Raw genomic sequence first — 14571 nt, 5'->3', positions numbered from 1 at the left:
CTGTACCCAAGGCAGGTGTAGGTCACCTGATTACTCTGCCCTTGATTTACCTGGCAACTTGTTAGCTCTGTAGCTAACCTAGGAAGTGGGAGGCTAGAAAGGCAGAAAATGTTTGTGTCTGACCTGAGTAGCCAGCATGGGAGGGGACAGGTACACCATGACTCAGTTGTTGGGTTGAGTGATAAGCCACCTTCCACAGGGCCTTTAGTAGATAAAATAATGACTGTCTTAGCTGTGTCAAGGTGAGGGCAAATGTGTCTACATCCCCAAGTCATTTGGGGTTAGATGACAAGCACTTGCACAAAGCTTCTAGGCTATGGCTGATCCTGGTTCTGCTCAAAATGTCAGTTCCCATCTGGCAAGAGCCACATGTTTTACTCTCACCTACTTGCCCAGGTAATACTGAATGTCAAGAATTGCCCATTGTTGACTTAGAACTAAGAGGGGCCAATCAGGATTGAAGTGAATAAGCTTTTCTCTTTCATGTACTTTACTTAGGGTAAGAAACAACCAGTTGTGTTGGCTTATTTCTGAACAATTTGTAGATTTCATTCTAATCTCAGCTATCCCCATAAACTGCTGGTCTTAGCCAAGGCCATGGATTAAATAGGTCTTTCTAAGGGTATACACTGCTTGCTTATGTGTACCTTTTTGCTGCCCTTTTCCAGCCTGGACTAGTTCTTGAAATTAATAGACGGAGGTTTATCTTCACATATTTAGTGTATGACACCTTCACCAGAGTAGAGCTCTCTTTAAAGGCTTATGTGCTCAGGAACAAGAGTTACTGTTAATATTTGTGGCTCCTTTCAGCATGCTTCAAGATATAGCTGTGAAATCTTTTTCCTTATCAAAATGGTAAAGAAAGGCAAAAAGGACTGGTTTAGAGAATTTCTCCAGGAATGAGAGGGCCATATATAAGTCGCCCCTAGTGACGTATATCTAATAAACGTATGTTTATTAGTTACATTCCCCTCTCCCACCAAGCCCTAAGAATTTATCCTACCCCTACCGCTTGATCAGAAACTCATTTAACCCTTGCTACTTCACACAGAATTTTGGTTTTTTTGGCTGCGCTGTGTGGCTTGTGGGATTTTAGTTCGCCAACCAGGGATTAAACCCGGGCCCTCAACATTGAGCGTACGGAGTCCTAACAACTGGACTGCCAGGGAATTCCCACAGACTTTTTTTTTTTTTTTTTTGCAATATAAGGAATTTATTTAAACAACATTAGTTGCTGGGGGACTGGGAAAACAAGACTGGAAACTACACAGTCAGGAATGAGACAGACCTAGTCCAAGGAAGATGCTATGCTGTTGTCACTGGGCACAAACATCTCACCTGCAGGGCCAGCAGTGCTAATGCTGGGGGTCTCAACACAAGCCTGGAATCACTTCTGCTGCTCCTCTGGAAATTAAATGTTATTGTATGATACTTCCACCACCACCCCATGGGGTGGAATCTTGCACTCCCTGTAACCTCAAGTAACCAGTTTCTGAGGGTGTCTGGTTGTTCCAGGATAGCACTTTGGGTTCAGAGGACATCATGAAAGCAAGGATGTAGCATTTTCAACTACTATAATGGAAGGAGGACCCTGTATGTTACGGAATTCTCCACGTCATTATTTTTTTTTTTTTTTTAGTTATCTATTTTATACGTATTAGCCACACAGATTTTTTTTTGAGCACCCACATTACCTGGCACTATACTTGAGTTTGGGTGGTTATAAAGATGCTTAATAAATGTTTTTTGCCATTAAGGAATATATCTGGTTGAGGAGACAAAGATGTATTATACACACAAAATAATCAGAACAGTTTCAAGTCAATATATTTAAATTAGAGGACCATTTCCAGCTGGCATATTAAATGGGTAGGTAATTCTTTCTTTTTAAATATTTTATTTATTTATTTATTTTGGCTGTGCCAGGTCTTTGTTGCGGCACATGGGATCTTTTAGTTGCAGCGTGTGGGCTTCTTAGTTGTGGCATACGGACTACTTAGTTGCAGCAGGCAGACTCCTTAGTTGCAGCATGCAGACTCCTTAGTTGCAGCATGTGGACTTCTTAGTTGTGGCATGCATGTGGGATCTAGTTCCCCACCAGGGATCGAGCCTGGACCCCCTGCCGTGGGAGTGCAGAGTCTTATGTGGGAAGTCCCAGGTAGGTAATTCTTAAGGAGGGAAGGGCCCAGAGGTTCTTCTGGAAGGTGCTGGATGTAGGGGAGTGATGATGTAGAAGGCATCTACATTCAAGGGGGCGGATGGAAGAGATATAGCATAAGCTCAGGCAAGGCAGGAGGAGGACCAGTTTATGGGCTAGAAGTGGTAAAGACTCAGAGTGGCCAGAATTGAGGAAAGAAACATGGTGGAGCTTGTGAGTGCCAGCTCAGGGGATTGTGTTTCAGTTTAGATACTTGGTGACTCAGAAGCTCTCAGTTTACATCCTTTTGGGAGTCACAGCATTAGTCAGTGAAGGAGACTTGGAGTATTAATCCAGAGTTTCTCCAGAACACCCTGAGTGGTGGCTTGAAGGTGACAGCCCTGAGGTGTGCAGTATTTGAGCAGTTTAATTCTGCTTAAGTCCCTTACTGCCAACAGCTTGAAGTAAAATGGGAGATTTTCCACCCACTCCCTGCCCCCTGTCGTTTCCAGATGCTCACGCTAGCAGGTCTGCTCTGCTTGTTACTGGATTTTGTCCCTTTTTCCCCCTTCCTGCAGGGTAACCTTACATTTTGTTTTTGGCTTTGCAGCGTTTGGAGAAAGAGCAAGGAGAAGAGGACCTGAAGCAACAGCTGGCCCAGACTCTGCAGGAGGTAAATCTCTTGCCATTGTCCTGAGCTTATAGTGGGCGGTGGAGTGGGGGGCAGCCAGGCTTCTTGTGGCCACCGGCTGCCCCTGCTGCTTAGCGCACACCTCTGTGGCATCTCCAGTCTGTAGACGGAGCAGGTGGCAGCTGCTCATGCCATAAGGTCGGAGACTTGGAGCCTCACAGACATGCCAGACCTCAGCATGAAAGCTTACATCTTCATTTGAGCACGAGTTGCTTTGGTGAAGATGAAATGAGCCTGTAGCAATTAGGAGGCTCTCTAGGAGAGTGGCTGCGCTTCCAGAAAGGTGAGAGCAGCAGAGGGAAATTGAGAGCTGTGACTTGGCCACCAGGGCCTGCAAGGGCCTCCATTACCTCACCATTCCTGAGCTGAAGCCATCCTGAAACCATCTGAGAATGTTCCAATTAAGCATTTTAGGTTAGGTTGAGAATGTGCAGTTTAACCGTCAACAAAACGTATCAATTTACTGAAGGGGGGGCAAGGCTCACAGGAATAAAATTATCCTAAAAGATTGCCTGTAATTTATTTAGTTTAACTTGACTACCTCTTTCCTCTGTTTATTTTTTTTATGAGTTCTTTTGCATCTTTAAAACCTGCTTTGTCTTCTTTATGTGTAATGATTAGTAGTTTGTTATAAGTCAGGAGGTGAGTGTTTGCATCTCCTTGAGAAAAATGAGTAATCGCATTAGAATTTGTTCAGCAGAATTTATCATTCGGTTCTTTTATTGCTTACCTACCTCCCAACCTTTTTACAGTGCTAACAATCACATATTACTTCATGCTTGGGAGGGTGCCTACCTTGGGTGCACAAACAGCCTTGGAAAGCATTAGGTGAAAAATTCAGTCTTTTTAGAATTTTATTTTCTAAGCTTGTGTATTTTCTAGGGTGGGGGGGTAGGCATGTTTCCCATTTAGAGGATTATTAAATTAATATTCAGATAATGTTTTGAAATTGACTGGAAAAGAGGAAGGTTCTGCTCTTGGAAATCCCTGAGGAATCATTCAGCACCCTGTACCCACAACACCTCACCCTCTACTGAGACAGACTGGAAAACACACTATCATTTAGCATAATGCATTTGGCCAGTCTCCATACATTAACCTAAAATAGGATACTTTTAGGTCATGGTTCTATAACAGCATGCCTGGGGGACCTACCACTCTCAAATGAAACATGGTTATTGTTCGGTCCACCTGGTGGTCCTTCTGAAGCTGTTCTTTTTCATTTTCCAGGCCTATAATTATAATAACTTACATTTACATAGAGCTTTAAAAACTTTTCTGAGTGCTCTCATATATGTTATTTTTTTTTCTTATTAACCCCAATGTAGGGGGGCACCTATTTTCCCATTTTATAAATGAGAAAATTAAGGCACATGCATCTAATTAGTGGCCAAGATGAATACTCAGGACTTCTGACATAACTGCTTTTTTTCTGCAGACCACACATTTTATTGTTTTTTTATTTTTTAAAATTAGTTTATTTTTGGCTGCATTGGGTCTTTGTTGCTGTGCGCGGGCTTTCTCTAGTTTCGGTAAGCAGGGGTTACTCTTAATGCGGTGCGCGGGCTTCTCATTGCGTTGGCTTCTCTTGTGGAGCACGGGCTCTAGGCGCGCAGGCTTCAGTAGTTGTGGCACGCAGGCTCAGTAGTTGTGGCAGGCAGGCTCAGTAGTTGTGGCGCACAGGCTTAGTTGCTTCGCAGCATGTGCGATCTTCCCGGACCAGGGCTCAAACCTGTGTTCCCTGCATTGGCAGGCGGATTCTTAACCACTGCGCTACCAGGGAAGCCCCCAGACCACACATTTTAAAATGTGTGTCTTGAATAATATCTTTTCAGAAATACCACCTTCGGCGCCTGCCAAGAGGAAGGCGGCGGGGGGGGGGAGCTGGGCTCCAAAAATGTCGCCATGGCAGTGGTGGAGATGTATAGGAGTTAATCACAGGCGAATATAGGTTGGGACCCTTCAAGTCCTAGTGGGTCGGAGGGCAGTGGCCCTTGGTAAATTGTTTTTTGAGGAGGGGAAGACAAGTCCGTTTCCTCGGACAGGACCTGAACAGCCTCTTCAGGTCTGCAGCCAGGGATACCAGCTCAGAGACAAGGAGACTACGCAGCCCAGAAAGATCTAGCTCGCCCGGGTTAGAAACCTAGTCTTTCATTAGTTCAAGAACTTAGTGAGCAGCTCACTTTGCCAGGCGTTGGTAGGGGGTGAGGACAGTCAAAGACAATTAAATTAGGTGTTTCCTGGCTTTAAGTTCAGCCACTGTCATGGGAATTTACTATTTCCCCCTACTGTACGAGGAGATAATTTTAAAAAAAGGACGAAGAAAGCAAGCGGCAGAAACTTGGGAAGTCAGACTTGAGTTGAAAATCCTGTTGCTTGCACTTGCCTTTTTCTGTGTCTGTTTATCTGTAAAATGAACGTACCTACAAATGGTAAACTGTGTGTAGCAGTTACTTTTGGCCAGGCACTGTGCTAAATGCTCTATGTATAGTCTTTTTAAATCCTTAACAACAGCCCTGTGAGGTAACTGCGGTTGTTTTCCCCATTTTACTGATGATGAAATAATAATTGCATCAAACTCAGAGTTTTTGTGAGAATTACACAATGTATGTAAGCCACTTTGCACAATGCCTGGCACATTAAATATTTTTGTTATGACTGTGTCTCCTAAAAGAAGCCAGAAATAGGTATTAGCCTAGAAAGGCTGCTGAGTTTCTGGTATTGGTTCAGCTACCAAGAGTTGCTTTACCATTTTCTCTCTTTCTCCATGTGTATATTTCTTTATGAATTATTTAAAAGTAATTGCATGTATTATGTCCCTTTACCCCAAAGTACTTAAGTATTTAAAAGTAATTGCATGTTTTACGTCCCTTTACCCTAAAGTACTTCAGTATTTGTTTCCTCAAAACAAGGGCATTCTCTTACATCATCCTAGCACTGTTATTAAATTCAGCAGATTTAACATAGATACAATATTATTATTTATTCTTTTTGGCCATGCCACATGGCTTGTGGGATCTGGGATCTTAGTTCCCCCACCAGGGATCGAACCAGTGCCCCCTGCGGTGGAAGCACAGAACCCTAAGAACTGGACCACCAGGGAATTCCCAACCCATGGACTTTTAAGTCAGCAGGTCTTCCTCAGTTTAGTTATGGGCAGAAAGAGTCCACCATTTGAAAATATAGTTCTCATTAAAACAGAAAAAAAAGAAAAACACCAAATAAAAGAATTAAAATAATAAAAAAGAAAGATCACCTTCTTTAAAAAAGGATTTGAAATGAGATTTAAAATATAAGCTATACTTAAGTATGAGGGAGCTCAGAAATTATGTTTCATAGAAATGGAACCTCTTGACATTTGATGTAGGCAGTTAGTCACAATGAATGAGCTGCTAGCTCTTGGGCATGCCAGCTTCCAGAAGACACAGCCAGGGTTCAGGCAGCATTACCTTATGAGCATGTAGTATGTGATTTATAGAATAAATAGTTAAAAGTCTTTTTCATTTCAAAGAAAATGATTATTTAGTTTTCCTGAATCCATATTTCCCTGATTATTTTTTAAAAGCTGCTCCCAGTGCTGGGTAACCTTAGAGTTACTTACTAGTTCTTGAGCATTTGTTCTCAGGATCACTTGTGTGGCTTTGTAAAAAATGTACATCCCTGGGCCCCAAGCCAAACCCACAGAATCAGACTCTCTGGAAGGCAGTGTAAATTCTTCAGTTGATTTGGATGGCCACAGAAGTTGGGTTATTTCCAGAGAGATTAATAGATTTGATGGCATTCCTCCCTATCTGCCCCTTTCCCTGAAAAAAGCAGTATGTAGGTGGGATGTCCTGACGGAACAAAAACATTATTTTGAAATTGCCAGTCCATTGATCTCTTGAACCAAAGCTGCTGACAGAGGGAGAGACAGGCATGGTGGCTGAAAGGAACAATGCAGTGTAACACATCTTGAGTATGTATCTGCTATGTTTCTGCAGCATCGGGCTCTGATGGAAGAGCTAAATCGCAGCAAGAAGGACTTTGAAGCAATCATTCAAGCCAAGAACAAAGAATTGGAGCAGACCAAGGTACTGGAAAGAAGGTGAAGGTTTAGAATTTGGTTAGCACATGCAACTCAGCATTTTCCACAGTGCAAAGGTTGGTATGGTAAATGAAGGGAGAGGTTATGGCTGTTTCCTTCCTCAACGGAAATAATCTGTAAAATTAGTTAGGGCTGTAGAAGGTTCTGCCTGTAAGACGACATCTATTTCCTTCCTTTATCCAGAAGCAAAATGCTGGGAATAAGACACATCCTGGAGTCTAGTCCATTGTCTGTGGTAAATGCTCCTTCAGAGTGTCTCACTCACATAGGCTAAGGGGTGGTGTAGTCAAAATAAAAAATAGTTCGTCTTGATGCATTTATGTAGTTATTTCCCATATCAAATCAGTGGAACTCTTAAATTAGGGGTTGTAAACTCAAGTGCCCACTGGGGTCAGACCGATAATAGGAGTAAAGTGGCCTGGGTGTAAGAACATAGTGGGGAGCTGTGAGGCAGAGGTGCACCCTCACCCCCACCCCCAGAGGCAGCTCTTCTCTGATGCAGCCAGTCATTGCCATCCAGATATGCAAGCCCAGTGTTGTCCGATCTGAGTTTTCCACTGAAGATGGAAATCCAAATGTTTATGTAAAGTATCCCAGTTTTCAAGTATTGGCAACAGTTCAGTGTTTTTTGATACCATGAATGCCAGACTAAATAAGTCTGCAGGCTGGATCCAGTCCACAGACCACCAGTTTGCATCCTCTGACCTGAAACTTATGCCTGAGTCTGATTGCATCTCTCAGCCCACCCCTCCTCATGTACATATCTGGAGCAGAATACAGAAAAGGCGGAGACTTTCTAGTTTGTTTGATATCCTTATCCTCTGTTTAAATCACATAGTTCCTTCTTCCCCAGCCTTCAAGAAACCACCACATCTTTTTAAATCCAGTAATTCAAAAGTTTTCAGGGAACTTGACTCTACTTATAACTGGGTCCAGTCCCTCTTCACTGCCCTAAGCAGTCTGACAGTCTTTGCTTTGATTAGAAGAGAAAGTAAAACATGAGAAATAAATGAACCCTAATATTTAGGGTATATCAAATATACCCTAAATGGCTTTTCCTCTCCCCCTCAGGGGCTCCTGATCCTTTCTGTTTTGGAGATGAGGTGCTAACTTAATAACTGTTGGCTTCAAGAGAGCACACCTGGGCTTCCCTGGTGGCGCAGTGGTTGAGAGTCCGCCTGCCGATGCAGGGGACGCAGGTTCGTGCCCCGGTCCGGGAAGATCCCACATGCCGCGGAGTGGCTGGGCCCATGAGCCATGGCCGCTGAGCCTGCGCGTCCGGAGCCTATGCTCTGCAATGGGAGAGGCCACAACAGTAAGAGGCCCGCGTACCGCCAAAAAAAAAAAAAGAGCACACCTAGATCCTCCTTAAAAAGTGTGTCTGCAAGCAGTCTGACCTGTTGGGGAAAGCACAGGGAAATTGCACTGCAGGAGTGGGAAGTGACAAGCATCACAGAGTGTGGGGCCTGAAGGTACTTCAAGAGGCCATCTCTCCAGCCTCCTGCCTCTAGGGAACATAGGTATTATCCTTATTTTATAGGAGAGGCAGCTGCAAAGAACGGAATGGACCTTACACACTAATTCAAGCTTCCTACCTTTATGGGCTGTTCCTCATTTCTTTCTTATCCAGTGAGTTCTTGGTTGCTTGGGATGATTTTGTTTCACCTCTGAACTGCAGTTTGCTATAGGATACTAATGCCTCATTCTGGTCTTGGGTGGTTGGTGGAGTGGGTATGCTACCTTCAGTTTTTATCATTTGGTTAATTTTTGGGAAGGAGACAGAACCTGCAATGCGAATACATACTAAAAAATTCGAGAGAGGGAAAAAAAGGAAGATAGTGTCCTATATTAGAAAGCAGTTCTGAGAAACATTAACCCTTGCGGAAAGAGTTTTATTCTCGTGTTGCTGTGCCAGGGTGAATTTTTAATTTAGATTCCTTCTGAATCCTATTGCAGACTATTAACCCTGCTTCCTGTCCTGTTTTGCATTCTCGTTGGTTCTCCCGAATGACAGGTGGGGTTGTGTGTTTTTGCAGGAAGAGAAGGCGAAGGTGCAAGCACAGAAGGAGGAAGTTCTTAGCCATGTGAATGACGTGCTAGAGAATGAGCTCCAGTGTATTATTTGTTCAGAATACTTCATTGAGGTAATTATGAATGGTGGCTCATGCCTTCTCACTCTCCCAGCCCTGAATGGAGCCTCGGCTACACAGACTGCTTCTGCTGTAGGGAAACATTCTGAAGAATGTTTTTCCTCCAGGAACTTACTGTAGCTATTTGACTTCAAAGTGACTGCTAGAGATGGTCACTTCTCATTTGTTTTTGTAGTCTTCTTTACCTCCACTGTCTTTTTTCTTATTTCATTTGTTCTTGAGTATCTGTTTGGCAGAATCAGTGTTTTGGGCTGTAATAAAGCCTTTATCTCTTTGGTGTTGGGGAGAAAACACTTTGGTTTCAAAGAACCACCTGAGAGCTGCCCCACCCTCCCACAGGTCAGAATGTCCTGTGCTTTCTACTTTTCTGACAACTATGTCCTGTTGGATTTTGTGCCTAGTGTTGAACTCGTACAGGTTTTTTACCTCCCGGGAACCACTTGATTCTGGCACAATCCAGAATTAGATGGCATTAGAAATTTGAAGTATCAGAATAAAGCTGCTCAATAAAACTCTTCTTTCTTTGCTCTGAATGGGCACAGTGCTGAGAGTAGGTGTGCAGTGCAGCCTTTGAACAGGGGGGTAAATGCCACTGATGTGTGGTTGCTGGGAATTCAGTGGCCAAGTGGAACATATTTCAGGAACTCTGAGGCTCCTTATGAAAATGAAACATCTCTCCTAGGTTACCATCTTGTGAGATCTTATTTCCTTAACCAGGGATTGAACCTGTGCCCTCAGCAGTGAAAGCACAGAGTTCTAACCACTGGACCACCAGGGAATTCCCTGTTATCCTGTCTTGTTTTTGCACAGGCTCTCCTTTTTTTTTTTTTTTTCTTTTTATGGCCACACTGTGTAGCATGTGGGATCTTAGTTCCCCAGCTAGGGATGGAACCCACACCTCCTGCATTGGAAGCGTGGAGTCTTAACCACTGGACTGCCAGGGAAGTCCTGCACAGTCCTCTTTTATTTTCACACATTCTACTATCTGTGTCCAGTTCATCTTACACTACAGGTGTTAAACTCAGTTTGTTAAATGACAGTGCTTTTCAGACTCCTTTAAAAAGAAAATGCATACACACACTGCTTCCTTTTTTCTGGTGGACTTTAGGGAGATTGGGTCTATTAGCCTCCTGAAAAATCTCTCCTGGGTAGACCTGTTTCTTTTGCTCTGGATCTACTTTGACTTCGGGTCATAATTTCCCCCATAGTTTCTAGTCATTTGATTCCTACTTTGGAGAAACTCAGTTCGTGCTCTTTTGACGTGGCTTACAGACCCTAATAGAAGAAGACAAGGAAAGGGTGGTTGGAATGGGTGATGAGTTAGCCAACCCAGAGCATCTGCACGACATGTAAGAGACAAATAACTTGACTTTGTTTGGTTTACAGCATGTGCCTGACCTTTTCTGCGGGTCACCTCTTAAAATCAGTGTTGGGAAGAGGTTTCATTTTAATCAGACAGGTTTTTAGTCCCGTTTATGAGAATTTATCTCATTTGTTATCGAGAAGGTCTCCTAGTTGGCTTTCTGGTCTCAACTTGGCATTTGAAAAATACATGATTTCTGTGTTATTTTCCACTGCTATCCTAAAAACAGGAAGGAAGACTTTTGAGCCTCATGAAAGTTGTATCTTAGGAGATGTACATAAACGAGAGTAATGAGGAGAATGGTTTATGTTTTGGGGAGTGAAAAGTGTCCTGGCAGAAAGCTGACCATTGGAGTTACTCATAGGAGCCCCTCACATACAGGCTTCCTTCTGCTTTCTCTCTTCTCACAGGCTTACTTACTTAAGGCACTATCAGTTGAACCCATTACATTTTTTCCCAGCCTAAGTTCTCTTTTACATATACTTTTTTAGCTGCTTTTGAGTAAAGATGATGCCTCCTACCATTCTGTATACTGAGTATTCACTGTGTGTTCCCCTTCATATATTAAAATTGAGGTGCTAATTCACCATTAGGACATAAATTTGTTTTCATGAGAGAATTAGTGATGTATTTATACCAAACATTCACACGCTTACTAGTCCTACTTATGTCCAGTGACATTTGTTTGCAGGGTAGCTAACCCATGTTGGCAGTGTGATCTGAGTTGGTTCTGAGATCACAACCGCTCTGGGGAAGTAAGCATCACAGTTCTGATCTGTATGTTCACATTCCCATTATAGGCTGTCACCTTGAACTGTGCACATAGTTTCTGCTCCTACTGTATCAGTGAGTGGATGAAGCGGAAGATAGAATGCCCCATTTGTCGGAAGGACATCAAGTCGAAAACCCACTCCCTGGTTCTAGACAATTGCATTAATAAGATGGTAGATAATCTGAGCTCGGAAGTGAAAGAACGACGAATTGTCCTCATCAGGGAACGAAAAGGTGAGTGGGTATGAACAAGAGGTAAGTCCCCTCAACAAAGGACTTACAAACGTAGGCAGAGTTTTTGGATAGGGAAGAGTAAGATAAATGATTCTTGAGCTAAGGAAGAGGTGGAAGAAATTGGGAAAAGTAAAGGGAGTTAAAGATAATGAACATGTAAGAAAGAGTTGAGGTAGAATTAACTTATTTGACCAGCAGGGAATGGGGATGCTTAGGTGTATGTGTCTTGGTTTTGGGGATAAAAAAGGATGTGATTAGAAAAACACATGGTCACACAGCTTGCTCTGCTGGTCACTAGATGGTGCTGTTGTTCAAGACAGTTTAGTTGCTGTCCGGGTGTTGCAGAAATCTTGGGTTGGGTATGCAATAAATTATAAACAGGATGTGGTACAAACAGGTTTCCCAGCCAGAGAGAGTTTAAATAAAGAGATTAGGGAAGGGGTGGGTGAGTTTCCTCAAGGAACCATACTTCCATAGTGAATATCTGCTAATTTAAACAAGTGATCTCATCATACTTGGGGCCTGCTGTGTTGAAGGTTGCAGAGCCACTCTGCTTGAGACTTGAATGTCGTGGTGGCAAAAGAATGTGTCCTGGGGCAAAGCACAAGGAAGCCAATGGATCGGAAGGATTGGTTATTGGGCAGAGATGAGAGTAAAGAGGAGCAGAGTGGATCTGATTATCATGTTCAGTCCCTTTAGAAATCTAGTACGGTACTACCCTCTGGGAAAGCTCAGAGCCAAAGTGCTGTGAGGTCAATTGGTTGCACATAAAGTCCAATCAGAGGAGAAGAACCAAAAGCTCACTGCCCTTCCAGTTGCTTTCCACCACCTGGCCATCGGGAACCCATGTTCATGTGTGTCTTTGGATATTCCCTTCTCTAAGTCCAGAGAAGCTGGAGGCTTAAAAGCCACACTGCTAAGAACAGGATCTTCTGTCTATCACTCTCTTTCTCCTAGCCCTATCAACAGATGTCAGCCTCTTTGAGTAGGGCCAGAAATCTGATGCTGATTTGCAAGCAGGTATGGTATGGAATTGGCCCTCTGTTGGTCAGCCATTGTGAGGGCAACAAGCCTGTCACAGGCCAGGTGTTGAGCCTGTTATGCCCAAGGAAGACATTCTGAGGGTGGGGCGGTCCTCAGGCAGTTCTTTGAAACCAGGGTGTTTTCTACTTTTCTGACAACTATGTACTATTGGACTTTGTGCCCAATTTTGAGTCCCCATAGGTTTTTTTTACCTCCCAGGAGCCACTTGAATCTGGCAGAATTCATTGCTCTTCCTCTCCACCTCCCATCACTCCATAAGCATTTATAGGAACACTACACTATGCACTGGGATAAAGAGATAAACAGGGTATTGTCTCAGCTCTCATAGTCTACGGAGGAGACAGAAAAGCAAGTAGGTAATGCGACAAGTTCCATAATAGGGTGCTGGAAAATTGCAGAGGAGAGGACAGTCAATTCGGCCTGGACAGGTGGAGGTATGGGAGCAAACTTCACAGAAGAAGTGCCATTTGAACTGAGTCCTAAAGGTTCCCTAGGGACGTAGCTTTCCAAGCAGAGGAATTAGCATAAGCACAGAGGCATGAGAAGCAGTGACCTGTTCTAGCAGTGCCCCCCTTGGTGGCCCAAACAAGACATGTCTACACAGTGCCAGAGGAGCATGAGGACAGCCAAGGCTTAGGAAGTGTCTACTGAGGTGTTGTGAATGCCTTCTGTTTTCTTCTCTCTTTCCTTTCTGAGAGGAACACTGACCTGGGAACCCAGATTTGACCAAGGTCAGCCTTTGAGCTTAAGTTTGCTGGGTCTCTGTGTGGGTGGGGACACCCATGTACTTTCTCTTTGTTTTTTGGGGGTTATTCTTGTTTTTATTTTTTTCTTTGAAGTATAATTGATTTACAGTGTTGTATTAGCTTTAGATGTACTACATAGTGACTTGGTATTTTTATGCATTATAGAATGATCACCATAATAAGTCTAGTTACCATCTGTCACCATACAAAGTGATTACAATATTACTGACTGTATTCCCTATGCTCTACATTACATCCCCGTGACTTAATTTATTTTGTAAGTGGAAGTTTATAAGTGGAAGTTAACTCACTTCCCCTGTTTCACACATTCCCCCATCCCTCTCCCTTCTGGCAACCACCATATTGTTCTTTGTATTTATGAGTCTATTTCTGTTTTGTTATGTTTGCTCATTTGTTTTGTTTTTTAGATTTCCAGACTTAAGTGAAATCATATGGTATTTGTCTTTCTCTGCCTGACTTCTTTCACTTAGCATAATACACTCGAGGTCCATCCATGTGTTGCAAATGGGAAGGTCTCATTCTTTTTTATAGCTGAGAAATAGTCCCTTGTATATATATACCACATTTTCTTTATTCATTCATCTATCGATGGGCACCTAAGTTGCTTCCATATCTTAGCTATTGCCAAAAATGCTGCAGTGAACATTGGGTATGGATTTATCTTTTTGAGTTAATGTTTTCATTTTCTTTGGTTAAATACCCAGAAGTGGAATTGTTGGGTTGGGTTGTGTGGTAGCTCTATTTTTAATTTTCTGAGGAACCTCCATACTGTTCTCCATAGTGGTTGTACCAGTTTACATTCTCACCAACAGTGCAGGAGGGTTCCCTTTTCTCCACACACCCATATGTACTTTCTTCACCCAGCCCACTGTCCAGGTTTTTTCTCAAAAGTCCGAGCATGGTAGATGCATGCAGCCACTGGAAAAGGAAAGAAGAACCCTGTGTCCTAAATTCATCTCTGACTCTCCTCACACAGAGTTAATACCACAGAGTAGATAATATCAGACCCCTCTTTTCTCTGCAGAGGCTAAATCTGGTGCCTTGCTGCCTTTTTAGTAACACTAGGAGCCAACACAGTAAACCGAATCGGCCTCCCTGTCCCACTCACTGGCTGAGAGCAGTTCTGGCACCAGCCTCGGTTTCTGCATTTATCGCAGCGAGTGCAGCTTTGAGGTTTTCTCTAGAGACAGACAGAAGGTTCTGAGGCCCGATTTAGGAAAATGTGCCAGAGCCATCAGCAGCTTCATTGGGCTGCAGTGTGGAGTTTAGAGAAAATTCTCAGTTCAAATACCAACCTTCTTTGCCAATTGAAAGCTGGTTTAATCCCCAG

At 43.2% G+C, this 14571-nt stretch overlaps 1 protein-coding gene across 3 annotated transcripts in view; it reads left to right on the top strand.

Moving 5' to 3' along the window:
- RNF8 (ring finger protein 8) overlaps positions 1 to 14571 on the top strand; it is a 54437-nt gene that overhangs the window by 19694 nt on the left and 20172 nt on the right. For 2 of the 3 annotated variants that reach the window (XR_016394624.1, XM_022581795.2), the window contains exons 4-6: positions 2748 to 2810; positions 6809 to 6898; positions 8949 to 9056. Coding sequence is in view for 2 of the 3 variants with exons in the window: in XM_022581795.2 (XP_022437503.1) it covers positions 2748 to 2810; positions 6809 to 6898; positions 8949 to 9056 (261 nt within the window). In the remaining variant the exon portion in view is untranslated. Of the gene's footprint in view, positions 1 to 2747; positions 2811 to 6808; positions 6899 to 8948; positions 9057 to 11225; positions 11431 to 14571 lie in introns of all 3 variants that reach the window. The other variant, XM_022581794.2, reaches the window with a different exon arrangement.

This window comes from Delphinapterus leucas, chromosome 10 (genome assembly GCF_059928025.1).
Source record: "Delphinapterus leucas isolate spDelLeu-1000000601 "Yukka" chromosome 10, BTC_Dleu_Yukka2, whole genome shotgun sequence".
NCBI lineage: Eukaryota > Metazoa > Chordata > Mammalia > Artiodactyla > Monodontidae > Delphinapterus > Delphinapterus leucas.
Note: the sequence above shows the minus strand (reverse complement) of the source record. Positions and strands in the feature narration are given on the sequence as shown.